Source organism: Salvelinus fontinalis, chromosome 28 (assembly GCF_029448725.1).
Source record: "Salvelinus fontinalis isolate EN_2023a chromosome 28, ASM2944872v1, whole genome shotgun sequence".
NCBI classification, from domain to species: domain Eukaryota; kingdom Metazoa; phylum Chordata; class Actinopteri; order Salmoniformes; family Salmonidae; genus Salvelinus; species Salvelinus fontinalis.
Genome location: NC_074692.1, coordinates 16415111 through 16436768, shown reverse-complemented (window position 1 = coordinate 16436768; position 21658 = coordinate 16415111). Strand labels below are relative to the sequence as shown.

At 41.9% G+C, this 21658-nt stretch overlaps 1 protein-coding gene across 2 annotated transcripts; it reads left to right on the top strand.

The window, feature by feature from the left end:
• Window positions 1-799: 799 nt before the first annotated feature.
• Window positions 800-19881, top strand: LOC129826281 (indoleamine 2,3-dioxygenase 2-like). 2 transcript variants are annotated; one of them, XM_055886831.1, is made up of 10 exons: window positions 807-1008; window positions 1953-2048; window positions 2425-2544; window positions 17437-17555; window positions 17939-17953; window positions 18163-18262; window positions 18346-18463; window positions 18556-18607; window positions 18750-18898; window positions 19212-19881. In XM_055886831.1, the coding sequence occupies exons 1-10, from the start codon at window positions 916-918 to the stop codon at window positions 19673-19675; spliced, it is 1326 nt and encodes a 441-aa protein (XP_055742806.1). In that variant the 5' UTR covers window positions 807-915; the 3' UTR covers window positions 19676-19881. The 2 variants fall into 2 exon arrangements, with proteins under 2 accessions (XP_055742807.1, XP_055742806.1); XM_055886832.1 differs by lacking the exons at window positions 1953-2048; window positions 2425-2544 and having other exon boundaries at window positions 800-1008.
• Window positions 19882-21658: the final 1777 nt, after the last annotated feature.

Below are 21658 nucleotides of genomic sequence, written 5' to 3'. Positions count from 1 at the left end.
CACATGTTTTGGTATATTTTAACTTTGTTCAGAGGACAGGAGGATCATTTGACCTTTAGAGTTCAACATTTCTATGAACTTGCCTAGTGCAGTATTTTATCATTAAATGTCCTTGTGTGGAAAGAAAAGCCAGAGTAGGCCTACTTGATTAGCCAAAATTGTGTAATTCTGTAAAGGCAGTTAGTAATGTATTTTCTATACATTCCTTGGTTGCATTGACACAAGGTTTTTAAATAACAACAATGTGCCAGAGGCTGCATCACACCCAAATCTGTGCACACTCATCTATAAATAAGCTTTGCTATTGTTAACAGTAAACCTCCTTGGGAAGAACTAATTAGTTATTGACTTTTATGAACACATTGGTGTTACTGTGTGTTTTTGGCTACTGTAACCCTAAACATAACATTGCTTAAAACAATGGTATTGCATATGTTAATTGACAATGCTTAAGTGAAAATGTACAGAGATTTGGTAATCTAGTCACCTGAAATCATGTGATTCTAACCATTGTAATGTCTTATTTATTCCACTAGATGAGGCTGCTGCGTTACTATTTTCTTCACTGCTATATAAGCTGCTATTTTGTAATCAAAATAACAATGTGTAATTTACTGTAACACGTTTCTCGTATAAACATGTTTATAGACTGATAACAGTACAAATCAAACTAGGTCAAGTCAAACTCGACCCTATAACTACTAACTCATGATGTGATGAGACCATTGTGCAATAGTGTGGCTAAAGGTAAAGAGAAAAGTTGTGTAAGCAGATCTCTGTTGACATGGTTTACAAGTGAACTCTGTGCTGGGGTGCAGACAGTTTGAGGTCTGGCTGGACTCACTTTGCATACTTACCAGATCATTCAAACTGCCTGACAATCACTGCACATATAGGGATCCTCTTTCAGCCCCCATGGCCACTACTATCACAGACTCACAGAAGCCTTTCTCTCTGGACCCCTACCATGTCTCTGAGGTGTCTGGCTTCATTCTCCCTGCACCCCTGGTAGGTACAGCCTCCTCATCTTATGGGATACCCATTGCAGTCATTAGTTGTTTCCCATTACAACTGTTGCTTATAGTCATTAGTTGTTTGTTAAATCAAAGTAAGTGGAAAGTAAGTAGTATTGATACATTTGTAAATGTTGTAAGCAGGTTGTAACTCTCTCAGCCTCAGACAGTGACATTAGTTTCCCTGAGACCCCCAAATCAAGCTGTGGTTAAGACTTGGTGTTTTTGAATTTGGAGTGCAGAGTACAGATGAGAGCAGTCCAATCCAGACAAGGTTGATACATGTTATACTTTGTTGAGGCAGAATTGGGATGAGCTGTTGCCACTTCTCAAGGGTTATGTTATTGTTCTGTGCTGGACTTTGATGTTATGCATTTCATAGACTCCTGTTGAGGCCATTGTGTTCTGGAACTGTTGTTTCTGTAAAATAACTGTTGTGTAACAATATGATTGTATTATCACCTCCCACTATATAAGGGACATGTAATCATTTACTCTTGGAGCTCCTTCCCTGACTGCGATCAGAGACGGATCTACCTAACCGCTGCTCGTATTCATTAAACGATTCACTATTATACCATAAAATTAGTCTCTGCTTAATCTTTGGATCTAGTTTCCACAACAACTTGCAATTGGCATCCTTTGTGTTTGTCCTGTTAGTGAACTTTATCCTTTATCCTTGATAAAGCAAAGCATTGATGTAATGAGGAAACAGCAAGATTGCTTTTCTAACTACTGATATGTCCAGTGCATCATTTGGAATACATAAAATACGTGGAATAGATTTTATAACTAATTTCATAAGCGTGTTTGACACTTTCCACAGTTGCTTGTGGCCTACTCTGCATAACCTATCCTGATACGAGACAGAGCATCCAACAATATTATTAATTGAGGGACAATACATTGACACTTTCAATATGACTCAATACCCTAAAGACAGAGTTGCCGCCATACTACCAGCCCTGGATGGACATTGCCCAGCATGTTACAGAGCTCATCTACTCTCACACGCTGCGCTCCCACATTCTCAAGGTAAGTCTATGCTGTCAAACTCAGCTGATCAGTAAACGGTTCAAATAGGGGGGAATGGATTGGAATTCTACCACCTGGTTAAATTCCACAAACTTGGTTTGGAACACATACAGTGGAAATGAAATAGATTTATATATTCAACCGTTTTTGGTGACAGTTCACATAAAACAATCTAAACTTTTAATAACAATGTGTGACTTCACCTGTGCAGAGATGACAAAACATAAATCCAATTAAAATTACATAGCCTGAAGCATTTATATACAAAAAAAATGTTAAATGGGTCATTTGCAATGTGTCAAGCAGAGTGTATTCATAATTACTCACAATTGTATGTGATATAGTGTCAGCTCCATTCTTCCATTTACTCACTCAGATGCCCTTGCTGAACACCCGATTCCTGGAGAGCCACAGAGAACTGCGTCTGGCCCATTTGGCCCTGAGTGTGATGACCATGGGCTACGTGTGGCAGGAGGGGGAGAATGACACAGTCAAGGTTTTTCACCAACCCTTCTTATTATGTACAGTTCAAGTTGGAAGTTAACATACTTAGGTTGGAGTCATTAAAACTTGTTTTTCAACCACTTCACATATTTCTTGTTAACAAACTATAGTTTTTGCAAGTCGGTTAGGACATCTACTTTGTGCATGATACAAGTGATTTTTTCAACAATTGTTTACAGACAGATTATTTCACTGTATCACAATTCCAGTGGGTCAGAAGATTAAAGTTGAAGTTAAGAGATGAATGTACTTTGGTGCGAAAAGTGCAAATCTTTCCCAGAACAACGGCAAAGGACCTTGTGAAGATGCTGGAGGATACGGGAACAAAAGTATCTATATCCACAGTAAAACGAGTCCTATATTGACATAACCTGAAAGGCCGCTCAGCAAGGAAGAAGCCACTGCTCCAAAACCACCATGAAAAAGAGCCAGAATTCAGTTTGCAACTGCACATGGGGACAAAGATCATACTTTTTTGGAGAAATGTCCTCTGGTCTGATGAAACAAAAATAGAACTGTTTGGCCATAATGACCATCGTTATGTTTGGAGGAAAAAGGGAGGCTTGCAAGCCGAAGAACACCATCCCAACCGTGAAGCACGGGGGTGGCAGCATCATGTTGTGGTGGTGCTTTGCTGCAGGAGAGACTGGTGCACGTCATAAAATATATGGCTTCATGAGGAAGGACAATTATGTGGATATATTGAAGCAACATATCAAGACAGTCAAGGAAGTTAAAGCTTGGTCGCAAGTGGGTCTTCCAAATGGACAATGACCCCAAGCATACTTCCAAAGTTGTGTCAAAATGGCTTAAGGACAACAAAGTCAAGGTATTGAAGTGGCCATCACAAAGCCCTGACCTCAATCCCATAGAAAATTTGTGGGCAGAACTGAAAAAGCATGTGCGAGCAAGGAGGCCTACAAACCTGACTCAGTTTCACCAGCTCTGTAAGGAGGAATGGGCCAAAATTCACCCAACTTATTGTGGGAAGCTTGTGGAAAACCCAAAACATTTGACACTTGTTAAACAATTTAAAGCTAATGCTACCAAATACTAATTGAGTGCATGTAAACTTCTGACCCACTGGGAATGTGATGAAAGAAATAAAACTTCCAACTTCAACTGTAGGACTTGCATCCTTGGCACAATAAAGTTTTTATATTCTACTCAATCCAAAGGCTTCATTAATGCCATTCAGACGTGAAGTCGATACATCAACTATGATAGCTGAGGTACATAGGTTCTGAATTAATATTCATACCAAACATTTTAGGGTCCAAACACAGATCGGCTACATACAGTAGCTAGCTACACATCCATAGGTACATAGTTATTTTTATTCTACACTACACAATAAGCAAATAAATAGTTAACTTGCTATATTACTTCATATTTGTTTCATCAGACCAGAGGACATTTCTCCAAAAAGTACGATCTTTGTCCACATGTGCAGTTGCAAACCGTAGTCTGGCTATTTTATGCCGGTTTTGGAGCAGTGGCTTCTTCCTTGCTGAGCGGCCTTTCAGGTTATGTCAATATAGGACTTGTTTTACTGTGGATATAGATACTTTTGTGCCTGTTTCCTTCAACATCTTCACAAGGACCTTTGCTCTGGGATTTATTTGCACTTTTCACACGAATGTACAGTGGGGCAAAAAAGTATTTAGTCAGCCACCAATTGTGCAAGTTCTCCCACTTAAAAAGATGAGAGGCCTGTAATTTTCATCATAGGTACACTTCAACTATGACAGACAAAATGAGAAAAAAAATGCAGAAAATCACATTGTAGGATTTTTAATGAATTTATTTGCAAATTATGGTGGAAAAAATAAGTATTTGGTCAATAACAAAAGTTTATCTCAATACTTTGTTATATACCCTTTGTTGGCAATGACAGAGGTCAAAAGGTTTCTGTAAGTCTTCACAAGGTTTTCACACACTGTTGCTGGTATTTTGGCCCATTCCTCCATGCAGATCTCCTCTAGAGCAGTGATGTTTTGGGGCTGTTGCTGGGCAATATGGACTTTCAACTCCCTCCAAAGATTTTCTATGGGGTTGAGATCTGGAGACTGGCTAGGCCACTCCAGGACCTTGAAATGCTTCTTACGAAGCCACTCTTTCGTTGCCCGGGCGGTGTGTTTGGGATCATTGTCATGCTGAAAGACCCAGCACGTTTCATCTTCATTGCCCTTGCTGATGGAAGGAGGTTTTCACTCAAAATCTCACGATACATGGCCCCATTCATTCTGTCCTTTACACGGATCAGTCGTCCTGGTCCCTTTGCAGAAAAACAGCCCCAAAGCATGATGTTTCCACCCTCATGCTTCACAGTAGGTATGGTGTTCTTTGGATGAAACTCAGCATTCTTTGTCCTCCAAACACGACGAGTTGAGTTTTTACCAAAAAGTTCTATTTTGGTTTCATCTGACCATATGACATTCTCCCAACCTTCTTCTGGATCATCCAAATGCTCTCTAGCAAACTTCAGACGGGCCTGGACATGTACTGGCTTAAGCAGGGGGACACGTCTCGCACTGCAGGATTTGAGTCCCTGGTGGCGTAGTGTGTTACTGATGGTAGGCTTTGTTACTTTGGTCCCAGCTCTATGCAGGTCATTCACTAGGTCCCCCCGTGTGGTTCTGGGATTTTTGCTCACCGTTCTTGTGATCATTTTGACCCCACGGGGTGAGATCTTGCGTGGAGCCCCAGATCGAGGGAGATTATCAGTGGTCTTGTATGTCTTCCATTTCCTAATAATTGCTCCCACAGTTGATTTCTTCAAACCAAGCTGCTTACCTATTGCAGATTCAGTCTTCCCAGCCTGGTGCAGGTCTACAATTTTGTTTCTGGTGTCCTTTGACAGCTCTTTGGTCTTGGCCATAGTGGAGTTTGGAGTGTGACTGTTTGAGGTTGTGGACAGGTGTCTTTTATACTGATAACAAGTTCAAACGGGTGCCATTAATACAGGTAACGAGTGGAGGACAGAGGAGCCTCTTAAAGAAGAAGTTACAGGTCTGTGAGAGGCAGAAATCTTGCTTGTTTGTAGGTGACCAAATACTTATTCCACCATAATTTGCAAATAAATAAATTAAAAATCCTACAATGTGATTTTCTGGATTTTTCTTTCTCATTTTGTCTGTCATAGTTGAAGTGTACCTATGATGAAAATTACAGGCCTCTCTCATCTTTTTAAGTGGGAGAACTTGCACAATTGGTGGCTGACTAAATACTTTTTTGCCCCACTGTACGTTCATCTCTAGGAGACAGAACGCGTCTCCTTCCTGAGCGGTATGACGGCTGCGTGGTCCCATGATGTTTATACTTGCGTACTATTGTTTGTACAGGTGAGCATGGTACCTTTAGGCGTTTGGAAATTGCTCCCAAGGATGAACAAGACTTGTGGAGTTCTACAAATGTTTTTCTGCGGTCTTGGCTGATTTCTTTAGATTTTCTTATGATGTCAAGCAAAGAGGCACTGAGTTTGAAGGTAGGCCTTGAAATACATCCACAGGTACACCTCCAATTGACTCAAATGATGTCAATTAGCCTATCAGAAGCTTCTAAAACCATGACATAATTTTCTGGAATTTTTCAAGCTGTTTAAAGGCACAGTCAACTTAGTCTATGTAAACTTCTGACCCATTGGAATACTGATACAATGAATTATAAGTGAAATAATCTGTCTGTAAACAATTGTTGGAAAAGTTACTTGTGTCATGCACAAAGTAGATGTCCTAACCGACTTGCCAAAACTATAGTTTGTTAACAAACAATTTCTGGAGTGGTTGAAAAACTTGTTTTAAATGACTCCAACCTAAGTGTATGTAAACTTCCGACTACAACTGTATATAAACTCAGCAAAAAAAGAAACGTCCCTTTTTCAGGACCCTGTCTTCCAAAGATAATTTGTAAAAATCCAAATTACTTCACAGATCTTCATTGTAAGGGGTTTAAACACTGTTTCCCATGGTTGTTCAATGAACAATAACAAATTCATGAACATGCACCTGTGGAACGGTCGTTAAGACACCAACAACTTACAGATGGTAGGCAATTAAGGTCACAGTTATGAAAACTTAGGACACTAAAGAGGCCTTTCTACTGACTCTGAAAAACACCAAAAGAAAGATGCCCAGGGTCCCTGCTCATCTGCGTGAATGTGCCTTAGGCATGCAGCAAGGAGGCATGAGGACTGCAGATGTGGCCAGGGAAATAAATTGCAATGTCCGTACTGTGAGACGCTTAAACAGCGCTACAGGGAGACAGGACGGACAGCTGATCGTCCTCGCAGTGGCAGACCACGTGTAACAACACCTGCACAGGATCGGTACATCCGAACATCACACCTGCGGAACAGGTACAGGATGGCAACAACAACTGTTCGAGTTACACCAGGAATGCACAATCCCTCAATCAGTGCTCAGACTGTCCTCTATAGGCTGAGAGAGGCTAGACTGAGAGTTTGTAGGCCTGTTGTAAGGCAGGTCCTCACCAGACATCACCGGCAACAACGTTGCCTATGGGCACAAACCTACCGTCGCTGGACCAGACAGGACTGGCAAAAAATGCTCTTCACTGATGAGTCGCGGTTTTGTCTCACCAGGGGTGATGGTCGTATTTGCATTTATCGTTGAAGGAATGAGCATTACACCGAGGCCTGTACTCGAGGCTTGTTGTCATTGCAGGCAATCTCAATGCTGTGTGTTGCAGGGAAGACATCCTCCTCCCTCATGTGGTACCCTTCCTGCAGGCTCATCCTGACATGACCCTCCAGCATGACAATGCCACCAGCCATACTGCTCGTTCTGTGTGTGATTTCCTGCTAGACAGGAATGTCAGTGTTCTGCCATGGCCAGCGAAGAGCCCAGATCTTAATCCCATTGAGTACGTCTGGGACCTGTTGGATCGGAGGGTGAGGACTCGGCCATTCCCCCCAGAAATGTCAGAGAACTTGGTGGAAGACTGAGGTAACATCTCACAGCAAGAACTGGCAAATCTGGTGCAGTCCATGAGGAGGAGATGCACTGCAGTACTTAATGCAGCTGGTGGCCACACCAGATACTGCTTGTTACTTTTGATCCCCCCTTTGTTCAGGGACACATTATTCAATTTCTGTTAGTCACATGTCTGTGGAACTTGTTCAGTTTATGTCTCAGTTGTTGAATCTTGTCATGTTCATAGAAATATTTACACATGTTAATTAAGTTTGCTGAAAATAAACGCAGTTGACAGTGAGAGGACTTTTCCTTTTTTGCTGAGTTTACATGTATTGTAGTTGTTACCACCATGAGATCCCCACATTATTGTAACGGCAGCCTTCCTCCTCTTCGTCTGAAGAGGAGGTGTAGCAGGGATCGGACCAAGACGCAGCGTATTCCGTGTTAACATATTTAATTACAAGACGAAAACGTGAACACTTACAAAACTACAAAATAACAAACGTGGCTTACCGATACAGTCCTTTCTGGTGCAGACAAAACACAGAGACAGGAAACAACCACCCACAAATCACCAACACAAAACAAGCCACCTATATATGATTCTCAATCAGGGACAACGATTGACAGATGCCTCTGATTGAGAACCATATTAGGCCGAACACAGAAACAGACAAACTAGACACACAACATAGAATGCCCACCCAGCTCACGTCCTGACCAACACTAAAACAAGCAAAACACATAAGAACTATGGTCAGGACGTGACAATTATAGCCTGTACATTGAATATATTCACTGATTATGTACTCTACCGTGGCAAATAAAGGTGCGGTTCAGGTATGAATCTATGTGAGACATTCTTTTTCAGTCATATCCAATACCAGGTGTATCAAACTCCCTTCTTTGAATGATGCTTTGTCTGCATGCATTTATTACAATTATACACTTCAACAGTGTTTACCACTCCTGCTCCTGGGACATCAATGATTACACATTGTAACTATGCAATAGACTAGAACCATGATTTAAGTAAAGGCTGAGTTGTAATTCATATATACAGAAGAAAAACAGTAAACTACACTTCCTATGCATATCTAATTCCCTTCATTTGCATTATTCTGAGGACACAGGATAGGTGCAGTGTTTCAATGAGATACTTAATTTTAACCAGTGGAGAATGTGAAACTCTTTATTGAAAGTTCATTATCCAGGAGTTATAAATACATAATACATGTATTATCAATATTGTAATTGTAATATTATATTATAAGTACAAGTTCAATCTGTACTTCAATGCACATATGGTGTGCATTATAAAAAAAAAGAGGAAGAAAGAGGAGGTGGGGAGAGAGGTGTAGAAGACAGAAAAGGAAAGAGGTAAAACAGAGGAGCAGTGAAGGCAGCATGTGATTAATGAATTACAGTGCTACCCTAATATTCTCTCTGTCCATCACAATTACATATTGTCTCTAGCGGTGTCTCCAAACCAGCCTTACGCTCCCAGTCGGCCCGAAGGTTATCTTAAGAGCGGGTGAGGTGGCGATGACGGGACTGGCTTCTTCTCTTACATCAAAACATAGATGCAGATGAGAGACAGATGCATAGATAGAGAGCATAATTAAGCTTTGTTTTTTTTATTCTAACACTGTCAGTCATCATAATCATTAGGAGGTGAAATGCAAAACTGACCTTGGATCGTTAACTCTGGGACTACTACATCTCTATCTGTATTTCAATGTAAAGCATCTTTTAAAAAAATACTTATTGTTGACTCGACCAAGTGACCTCTCACTTATGATCATGCTGTGCCCACTGTGTCAGCCAGTTCAGATGCGAGAGGGGTTCACCGACACAGCTGATATAACCTACAGGATTTAGGGAGAAGGGGGAGGGGGATGAAGTGAAGGAGAGAGACTGTTATTGAGAACGTAAGGTAGTTAAAGAGACTGTGTTCAACAGGAATCTGTGTGTGTAGTCTCACCTGGTGTCCACGCTAAGTGGCTACAGAGTACTTTATGCTGAAAAACAGACACATGAGGACAAACAATAGAAGATAATGTCATTATTAGACTTTTACATTACCAGATCACAACTGAATACATAAATACCACCTGAAGCTTGATGATGACTTGATCATTTGAATCAGTTGTGTAGTGCTAAGGCAACAGCTGCTGAGGTGTCAGGTTCACCTCTGTACTTAAAGGGTGATTATTCCAACTCTCTGTGAAATGCTGCAGACCTGCCTGCAGATGAGGTAGGAACACATATCCCACACAGTGGATAGAATTTTACAGGTCAAGGTAGCCTTCTTCCTCCAAATTGCGCAGCAAGTTGTAGTACTGACATGTCACAGCACTCCAAACATCTCTCTATAAGCGTTCCACTCTAACAGAGAGAAAAAAAAGGTTTTGTGGAGTGCAGGAACCTAATCTCTGTGGTCATTTGTTCTTCCTCTATCAATAATGAACACTGAGGTGGGTCCGAGGTTATAGAAATACAAGTTGTGTGTGCCTCTGTGAGTGGTTACTGACTATGTGATGCAGACACCTATCTCAGTGTACCTGAAACACTTAAACATAGAGGGCTATGTGTCTCACCACTTGGTTATTGCAAGGCTAACCCCCAGGGAAATCATGACTTGGCAGCAACAGGGGATCGATAGTCAAGTGAAAATGGCTGAGTGTTTATGTTGTGAAAATCTGAAAATTTGCAGCTGACATCCTAAGGGTTTTTAAATTAATGCCCGTGAGACAGGTTCCATGTACAAGACAGATAGAGATGAAGAAAGAAAAAGAACACAGAACAGTTTAATTACCTCTGGTTATGGACACTTTTGCCAGCAATAAAGCTTCCACGGGATGTTCCTCGGACAGTGAACATACATCTGGCAATATCTACATGTTCGACCCGTTGATCAGCTCGCACTCTGAAAGTAAAGAAAATAGCTTATTTTGTGTAGATATGAAAACAATAACTGACATATGACCGTTCAATCTAAAGCAGCAGATGTCATTTTCAGGATAAGTCAATACAGCACAGAATGCTTAACACCAGACTGGTATTCTGGTTGTTCATTAGGTGATGGGAAATTTTCAATATGCATACAAAATAATATACTTACCTTCCTTGAAAATCCATCTATACCGCCAAAGATAACAATGTTGTATCTTGAAAAAAAGCATTGGAATTAAAAGGGAAATGTTTAAACTATTAACCTGCTTCATTATGTATGTATTACCAGTTGATGAAGAACAACTCCAATTTCATACATCATTGAACATTTGTCTACGAATAAGTAAGAATAAAAACGTTTAAATAACTTCTTAGATTTGATGGAGACATTATACATTTTAGTACCTTATCAATTTATGATTTGTATCAATGTGGACGAGAGACAAGGGAGCAGGAACAGAGAATTTGTCACGGATCTCTCCGGAACTTTCATTATGCACACCTGTCCCCTATTACCACCTATTTGTACTTGTATAAGTGTACCCTTTGGTTTCCATTGGGCTTTCGATTATTGTTCCAATGGCCGTTGGTCGTGTGAGTACCTGTGCTGTGTTTTGGCTTTCGTGCCACGTATCTTGCGCAGATGATTACCGGTCTTGTCCCGTGTGGTATCATTGTGCGCTTGTGTTATTTATTCAAGGTACTCCTCACTCTTTGTTTGGGTTTCAACCCTGTGTTTTTGTTACGTGACTGTTTGGTCTTCGTCCCCGTGCCTTTATACGGGCACGCTGTAATTTGGGTAAAGAAATTTTAAAAACTATTACGCATTCATGCGCCTGTCTCCCGATCCCTTCATACCAACGTGACAGAATAATCTACCATTAAGGGAGACAGTGGGAATGGCCCGTCCGACGACGCTGCGACTGGTCGCTGGCGCCGCCGCAACTTCGACAGCTGCAACTGGGCCGTCCGATGTCGCCACAATGGGTCCGTCCGGCAACGCCACTTCCGGTCCGTCCGACGTCACTGCTACTGGTCCGTCAGACACCACCGCAACTTTGGCAGCGGCAAGTGGCCCGTCCGACGACGCAACTTCGGCAGCTGCATCGGGTCCTGATCGACCCGCACTGGGTTCCTGTGATAGTCCTCGAGGCCGGTGTCGTTGTGCTGCTGGTGCAGCGCGTCAAGGGGGGGTACTGTCACGGATCCCTCCGGAACTTTCATTACGCACACCTGTCCCCTATTCCCACTGATTAGTACTTGTAGAAGTGTACTCTTTGGTTTCCATTGGGCTGTCGATTATTGTTCCAATGGCCGTTGGTCGTGTGAGTACCTGTGCTGTGTTTTGGCTTTCGTGCCATGTGTATTGCCCAGATGGTTACGGGTCTTGTCCCGTGTGGTATCATTGTGCGCTTGTGTTATTTATTTGAGGTACTCCTCACTCTTTGTTTGGGTTTCAACCCTGTGTTTTTGTTATGTGATTGTTTGGTCTTCATCCCCGTGCATTTACACGGCACGCTGTAATTTGGGTAAAGAAATTTTAAAAACTATTACGCATTCATGCGCCTGTCTTCCGATCCCTTCATACCAACGTGACAGAATAATCTACCATTAACCTCTACTTCCTCACAAACCCGGATCCGGGAGCACCCCCATCAGTAAAAAAGCTGACTAGCATAGCCTAGCATAGCGTCACAAGTAAATACTAGCATCTAAATATCATTAAATCACAAGTCCAAGACACCAGATAAAAGATACACATCTTGTGAATCCAGCCATCATTTCTGATTTTTAAAATGTTTTACAGGGAAGACACAATATTTAAATCTATTAGCTAACCACGTTAGCAAAAGACACAACTTTTTTTACTCCACCATTTTTTCCTGCATAGGTAGCTATCACAAATTCGACCAAATAAAGATATAAATAGCCACTAACCAAGAAACAACTTCATCAGATGACAGTGAATTACCTAAATACCCATCATAAACATAAACATTTCTGAAAAATACACAGCGTACAGCAATTGAAAGACAAAGTTCTTGTGAATCCAGCCAATATTTCAGATTTTAAGTGTTTTACAGCGAAACACAATGTAGCATTATATTAGCTTACTACAATAGCCAATCACACAACAGCATTGATTCAAGCCAAAAATAGCGATAACGTATAAACCAGCAAAATATATTAATTTTTTCACTAACCTTCTCATACTTCTTCAGATGACAGTCCTATAACATCATATTACACAATACATATAGAGTTTGTTCGATAATGTGCATATTTAGTGGCACAAATCGTGGTTATACAATATGAATAGTAGCCAAAATGCAAACAAAATGTCGGGAGAAATCTTGGAAGAGGCACCTATTCTAATCGATAACTAATCCTAAACTTGACTAAAAAATACAGGTTGGACAGCAAATGAAAGATACATTAGTTCTTAATGCAATCGCTGTGTTAGATTTTTAAAATTAACGTTACTACAACATACAGCGTGCGTTAAAGCGAGACCGCACCTAGATTCATGGCAGAATATGAGTTCTACATTTTTCAACAGAACAACGAATTAACATCAAATACTTCTTACTTTTTGATGAGCTCCCATCAGAATCTTGGGAAAGTTGTCCTTTGTCCAAAAGAATCGTTGCTTGGTTGTAGATTGTCCTCTTCAACGTTCGAATTAGCAGTAAACATTAGCCATGTGGCAAAGACGTGTCCGACTCACTAAAACGCTGTACAAATAAATATCCGAAAATCACAATATACCGATATAAACTGATATAACTCGGTTTAATATAACAACATTATGATGTCTTTAACACCTATATCGAATAAAAACAGAGTCGGATATATCTAAGGCCTATAACCGGAGCGAACTAGAACGAGAGCCAGAGCTCCTTTCTGCGTCAGGGCGAAGAGGACAAAGGCCGGACCGCCCGTTCCCAGCCCATTTATAACCTCTCAGTTTTGCCTAGCAACTCCATTTCAATTCTCACTATTCGCTGACACCCAGGGGAAGACGTATGCAGTGCATCTCAACCAATAGAAGACAGGCAAATGAATAAACTGACCTGAGAACAGCTTGCAGAATTCAGCATTCTCACATCCTCATAGGAAAAATGCTCCAACTCGAGTTCTGTTTTACTCACAGATATAATTCAAACGGTTTTAGAAACTAGAGAGTGTTTTCTATCCAATAGTAATAATAATATGCATATTGTACGAGCAAGAATTGAGTACGAGGCAGTTTAATTTGGGAACGAAATTTTTACAAAGTGAAAACAGCACCCCCTATTGAGGAGAAGTTAAGGGAGACAGTGGGAATGGCGGGAACTCGTCATTGTCGTTGATCAGGCCTGTTGTGTCATCGGCAAACTTAATGATGGTGTTGGAGTCGTGCTTGGCCATGCAGTCATGAGTGAACAGGGAGTACAGGAGGCGACTGGGCACGCACCCGTGGCGCACACGTGGCGAATGTGTTGTCACCTACCCTTGTCATGTACATATTACCTCAACTACCTTCTACGCTTGCACATTGACTCTGTACCGGTACTCCGTGTATATATTCTCATAATTTAATTTTATTGCGTTACTATTTCCTTTTTATTTTGCAAGTTTTTCATACGTTTTAACTCATTGTTGGGAAAGGGCACGTTAGTAAATATTGCATGATCTACACCTGTTGTATTCGGCGCATGTAACAGATACAATTTTATTTGAATAAATCCTGCACACAATGTGCTTGTTTTCCATTTTCTTCTTGATCAGGAATCCTATTTGATTTAACGTGTGTCACATCTGCTCCTGCCACGCCCTCCAGTGCTCATCCGGTGCCTCATTGACCTGCCGCCACTCCCCCAGTGCTCTCTCCTTCTCTCGGTGTGTCTGTTTTTGTGTGGGCAGAGACAGGTGTGCTGGAGTCAGAGCAGATCCCCACCAGATGCAACCTGTTCCATAATCAAGACCTCTACAAATACTCAGTCCTGCCACTTCCACACTACCAGATCGTAATCTCTGCCCAGTCAGTCCATGTTTCTAGCTGTTTGTTCCTGTTGTGCCTGTTTTCCCTTGCCTGACGCTGTTTTCCTCTCCGCTACAGTTCTGCCCGCTCTGACTCTGGTCCCTGTCTCCAGTCCGACTTCTCATCTGTCCTGCTACTCGGTCCTCAATTCCCCACTCTACGCTCCTTTGGATTCCCCTCCGGAACTGCTTACCCTGTTCCCACACCTCTCGCTCCAGCCTCACCCTCCGTACCTGGTTTCCAGCAACCCGCCCAAGCTTCCCCTGGCCTGCATTCAATCTCCCCCCTGTGTTTAAATAAATAACTTGGTTACCTCATCCCAGTCTCCTCATCTGAGTCTGCTCTTGGGTTCACCTGTTCCGCTCCGCGTGACAATGTGTATAAAAGTGTTTAGTGAAATATGCATAAGAGGAGAGTCATTACCCATAATTCTGCACCTTTTGATAGTTACAGTTGAAGTCAGAAGTTTACATACACCTTAGCCAAATACATTTAAACTCAATTTTCACAATTCCTGACATTTAATCCTTGTAAAAATTCAATGTCTTAGGTCAGTTAGGATCACCACTTTATTTTAAGAATGTGAAATGTCAGAATAATAGTAGAGATTATTATTTCTTTCAGCTTTCATTTCTTTCATCACATTCCCAGTGGGTCAGAAGTTTACATACACTCAATTAGTATTTGGTAGCATTGCCTTTAAATTGTTTAACTTGGATCAAACATTTCGGGTAGCCTTCCACAAGCTTCCCACAATAAATTGGGTGAATTTTGGCCCGTTCCGCCTGACAGAGCTGGTGCAACTGAGTCAGGTTTTTAGGCCTTCTTGCTCGCACATGCTTTTTCAGTTCTGCCCACAAATGTTCTATGGGATTGAGGTCAGGGCTTTGTGATGGCCACTCCAATACCTTGATTTTGTTGTCCTTAAGCAATTTTGTCACAACTTTGGAAGTATGCTTGGGGTCATTGTCCATTTGGAAGACCATTTGCGACCAAGCTTTAACTTCTTGACTGATGTCTTGAGATGTTGCTTCAATATATCAACATAATTTTCCTACCTCATGATGCCATCTATTTTGTGAAGTGCACCAGTCTCTCCTGCAGAAACGTACCCCCACAACATGATGCTGCCACCCCCGTGCTTCAAGGTTGGGATGGTGTTCTTTGGCTTGCAAGACCTCCCCTTTTTCCTCCAAACATAACAATGGACATTATGGCCAAACAGTTATATTTTTGTTCCATCAGACCAGAGGACATTTCTCCAAAAACTACGTTCTTTGTCCCCATGTGCAGTTGCAAACCATAGTCTGGCTTTTCTTCATGGTGGTTTTGGAACAGTGGCTTCTTCCTTTTTGAGCGGCCTTTCAGGTTATGTCGATATAGGACTCATTTTACTGTGGATATAGATACCTTTGTACCTGTTTCCTCCAGCATCTTCACAAGGTCCTTTGCTGTTGTTCTGGGATTGATTTGCACTTTTTGCACCAAAGTAGGTTAATCTCTAGGAGACAGAACGCGTCTTCTTCCTGAGCGTTATGACGTCTGTGTAGTCCCATGGTGTTTTTACTTGCATATTATTGTTTGTACAGATGAATGTGGTACCTTCAGGCATTTGGAAATTGCTCCCAAGGATGAACCAGACTTGGAGGTCTACAATTTTTTTCTGAAGTCTTGGTTGATTTCTTTTGATTTTCTCATGATGTCAAGCAAAGAGGCACTGAGTTTGAAGGTAGGCCTTGAAATACATCCACAGGTACACCTCCAATTTACTCAAATTATGTCAATTAGCCTATCAGAAGCTACTAAAGCCATGACATAATTTTCTGGAATTTTCCAAGCTGTTTAAAGGCACAGTCAACTTAGTCTATGTAAACTTCTGACCCACTGGAATTGTGATACAGTGAAATAATCTGTTTGTAAACAATTGTTGGAAAAATGACTTGTGTCATGCTCAAAGTACATGTCCTAACCAACTTGCCAAAACTATAGTTTGTTAAAAATAAAATTGTGGAGTGGTTGAAAAACTAGTTTTGATGACTCCAACCTAAGTGTATGTAAACCTCTGACTTCAACTGTATTTTTCCAATTTGGATCATTATGATTTAATAACTGCAAAGAAAATGTATTGATCTACTGGGATTTTTTAAAGACTACCTTTCTGTTTTGTCTACATGGATTCAAGAGAAGTATAAATTAGCAATTTTGACCGTATATAGTTTTGAGGAATGTATTTATGTTTTTAGAATGCAACTACATTTAGAAAATGCATTTACTGTTTTATAAAAGGCCACAGTTGTCACGTTCCTGACCTGTTTTCCTTTTTCTTGTATTTATTTAGTTGGTCAGGGCGTGAGTTGGGTGGGTTTGTCTATGTTTGATTTTCTATGTTGGGATGTTTGTGTTCGGCCGGGTGTGATTCTCAATCAGAGACAGCTGTCAATCGTTGTCCCTGATTGAGAATCATACTTAGGCAGCCTGGGTTTCACGTGGGTGTTTGTATCTCGTGTCAGTGTTCGTGCCACACGGGACTGTTTTCAGTTTGGTTACGTTTTGTGTCTTGAAGTGTTCTGTTTTACCTTCATTAAATAATGAACACTAACCACTCTGCGTGTTGGTCCGATCCATGCTCCTCCTCGTCTGAGGAGGAGAACGACTATGACAGCCGTAACAACAGTTCTGTGACTTGTCAACTCTATTTTGAAAATCAAAAACGTTGTTCCAAAGAATGCTTGAACCGGATTGATAAAAACTGTAATATCTTCCTACTGTAAATCAAAGGTGAAATTATCCAGCAACTTTGGCACCTTCAGGTTTGAGATATGGAACACCAACAAATAGTTACTGGATGCAAACACATTCGGGACTTGACTATCTGTAAACATAACCCCAGTCATTATGCAATGCACCGAGAGTATCATCATGAAAATAATTGCATGTCCCTCTGATATGAACTCTTATCTCCCATAAGATGCTCCCCCGCAACCTGGCCATTCCATACTGGAAGGTGTCTCAGCGTGTAGGCCTTCCTCCCATCCTTACCCATGCAGACGCAGTACTGGCTAACTGGAAGAAGAGGGATCCACATGGGTAAGTTTGGAATAATCAAGATTCTCCGGGGCGGCAGGTAGCCTAGCGGTTAGAGAGTTGGGCAAGTAACTGAAAAGTTGCTGGTTTGAATCCCCAAGCTGAGAAGGTGAAAAATCTGTCAATGTGCCCTTCAGCAAGACACTTAACCCTACTTGCTACAGGTTCGCTGTTGAATAGCAGACCCTAGCCAAGACCCCACTCTCTGTGGTTTCTCAGGGAGAGTGGGATATGCAAAAAACACATTACCTGTGTGAAATAGGACAAAGATAAGCACACCCCAAATTATTATTATCTGCCTCTTCTGTTATACTGTTCTATTTTTGTCTCAGTGATATTTAAGGTAAATGTGTTTCTTTTTCATGTCACCTCATCTCCCGTACCAGACCATTTGACATGGAGTAAGTATTGCCTTGAATAATTGATTCCAACCAGCTGTATTTGTAGATTCCACACATTCCAATAGTCTTTGCTCGTTGGCTCTCGCTGACATTTGAAATCATACTATTGCAATCTAACAATCTCCTGAAATGTTTGCAGGAACGTTAACTTCTTCTACCAGCTGTCATTGTGGCCATGGTGATAGTTGTTGTTTTCATCGCTCTCCCAGGAACTTGGAGCTGCTTGTCACTCTGCCTGGTGGGGACAGTGTGAAGGGGTTCTTCATGGTCACTCTACTAGTGGAGCTGGCTGCAGTGCCAGCCATCAAGGTGAAGGCCTCTTCTGAAACACACAGAGCTGTAAAATGAGATGCCCAATTCTGAGTGACATTGTTAATGTGGGTGTGTTTCAGAGTATTCCCCTGGTTATTAATGGGGTCCAGTGTGGTGATGCTGAGACTGTGACAAGTGCACTAGAGGAAATCAGCCAGGCGATGGAGGGCATGACAGATGCACTCAAACTGATGCACGGTACTACAACTGAAACAGATGTTTTACTGTGTTGATATTCAGTCCAGTTCACCTGCATTCTCAGCATAGAGATGTATCTTATGTTGTTCCAGCGTATGTCAAGCCAGAAGTCTTCTATGGCATTATAAGGATCTATCTGTCTGGGTAAGTACTGAACACCCCTAGTAGGCCTAAATGACACAAAATGAGTCTGACAGAAGTTAATTGTCTAAGTTGTCTGACAGAAGTTAATGACACGTAAAATATGACTGTATTCATAATGTATGGCTGTATGTGTGTGGTTCAGGTGGAAAGATAACTCATCCATGCCAGCTGGTTTGGTGTATGAAGGCATCCAGGCAGAGCCTATGGAGTATTCTGGTGCGAGTGCTGCCCAGAGCAGTCTGCTGCACTGCTTTGATGAGTTGCTAGGAGTCAAACATGAGGAAAAGTGTGGTAAGAAAGCAAAATTAGACAGGTCCAGAGGAGTCAATATTACCACACAATAATTAATACATGTTTTGCAGAGATACACATGGCTGTGTTAACAAGTACATCCTAACAGATGTTTTCTTTGGCAATAAGGAAGTGTTCACTTAAAACCCTAAAGAGTTATGACGGCGGAGTTGTGTTATACATACTGTATGTGGCTGCATGTCTACAACATACTGGCATGGCATTATATTTTACATAGGCATATTTTTTTAACACAAAGGTCTCCTGAAGATGTTATTTCCACTGAGGGTGAATATGTGTTCTACTTGTACAGGAGCCTTTCTGACCCGTATGAGAAACTACATGCCCTCTACCCACAAGCATCTGATCCAGGACATATCTCTGCAGCCCTCCCTGCGAGGCTTTGTCCAGCAGGAGGCTAGTGAGCTTCTGACCGCAGCTTTTCAGCTATGTGTGACCAAGCTAATGGCCCTCCGCAGCTACCACATCAACGTGGTCAGCCGCTTCATCACCGTTCCCGCTGCCCGTGCCCGCCAGCTGCGAAGCCAGGGCAACAGTTCCCAGGAGGAGACTGTCAGTAGGGCGCCCACGGCTCTAGAGGAGACGGGTACTGGCGGCTCGGGCATCATGAGCTTCCTAAAGACTGTGAGGGACCGCACACGGGACATCTCCCTGCCTCTGGACAACAGGGCCATGCAGAAGAGTACAAATGGAGCACAACCTCAAAACACACAATACACAACTCATCAAACACATCTGCAATCTAACACATTTTAGAGACACTTTTATACCTACAGTGTGTTTAATAAATTAATGAAATGACTTGTAATTATGAGAGGTTTGTGCATGACAAGGTTTGATGTCTGACTAAACGAGTCCCCGTGTTTTTGACATGCTCTGTGTACATGATGCCACTCTTTCAGTTCAAACCTTAATTTAAACCATGTGTTCGTTTCCATTAAATGCAACCACTAATCTCTTTATTCAATCTAAAATAGAATGAAAAATATATATTGGATACTAGTCCAGACTGACTGTGCTCATACCACAACCCCAAATCCTGTATGGCATTTGGTCATAGCCAGAAAACTCGCACTGATCCCCAGGGCAGACTGGGGAAAGTTTTGAAAGTTAGCTTATCATGACCTGACAGTTAATACAACCAGGGTGATACTTAACCGTAATCTGAGTACCTCATATGTCATCACGGACAGTATAGTCAGGGTTTTTCTGTATTTTATGCAACCTATCGTACATGTCCTGTTTGGGAGTTTTTGCTAAAGAAGTAATTGAAGGTCCCTGCAGTTCATCAGTATGACTAATATAAACACGTTGCAATACAACCTCCACTGTCAGCAAAGAGCAGGTGTCCCACAAAAAGCTGCAGTGCCCAGAGACACCAGAGTAGGGCACTGACTCGTACGGCATGGCTCACAGACAGAGAGAGAGAGACAAAGATGTGACGTGGTAAGGTTGGACTCAGGTGCAGAAAAAAGACCAGACGAAGAATCAGTGGTTAAGGATAAACATAATACTTTACTGAGAAACATTAGCTGCAGGATAGCAGTACACTGGGAAAAACGACCGCACACAGTAAACAATTCAAGCTTCTTTTTTCTTTTTTTTTACTCCTTTTTCTCCCCAATTAGTAGTTACAGTCTTGTCCCATCGCTGCAACTTCCGTACGGACTCGGGGGAGAGGCGAAGGTCGAGAGCCGTGTGTCTTCTCAAACACAACCCAGCCAAGCCGCACTGCTTCTTGACACAATGCCCGCTTAACCCAGAAGCCAGCCACACGAATGTGTCGGAGGAGACATCGTACACCTGGCAACCGTGTCAGCGTGCATGCGCCCGGCCCGCAACAGGAGTCGCTAGAGTGCGATGGGACAAGGACATCCATAACCCGGACGAGGCTGGGCCAACTGTGTGCCGCCCCATGGGTCTCCTGGTCGCGGCCGTCAGCGACAGAGCCTACACTCGAACCAGGATCTCTAGTGGAACAGTACCTTAGACCACTGCACGAGTCGAGAGGCCCGAAACACACCTCTTTTAACAGGGAAATCATAATGAGTAAATTGGACACACCTGAGTGTCCTTGATGTCTCTAGGACAGTGTCGTGTCTGTGATTATCATTAAATGTGAAGACTTATTTTATCAAATCAATTCTCTATGTATAATTCAAATCAAAGTTTATTTGTCACATACACATGGTTAGCAGATGTTAATGCGAGTGTAGCGAAATGCTTGTGCTTCTAGTTCCGACTATGCAGTAATAACCAACAAGTAATCTGACAAATTCACAACAACTACCTTATACACACAAATGTAAAGGGATGAATAGAATATGTACATATCAATATATGGATGAGCGACATCGTGTGGCATAGGCAAGATGCAGTAAGCGGTATAGAATACAGTATATACATATGAGATGAGTAATGTAGAATATGTAAACATTATTAAAGTGGCGTTATTTAAAGTGACTACTGATACCTTTAAGTCCATTTATTTAGGTGGCCAGAGATTGAGTCTGTATGTTGGCAGCAGCCTCTCTATGTTAGTGATGGCTGTTTAACAGTCTGATGGCCTTGAGATAGAAGCTGTTTTTTAGTCTCTCGGTCCCAGCTTTGATGCACCTGTACTGACTTCGCTTCCGGATGATAGCGGGGTGAACAGCCAGTGGCTCGGGTGGTTGTTGTCCATGATCTTTTTGGCCTTTCCGTGACATTGGGTGCTGTAGGTGTCTTGGAGGGCAGGTA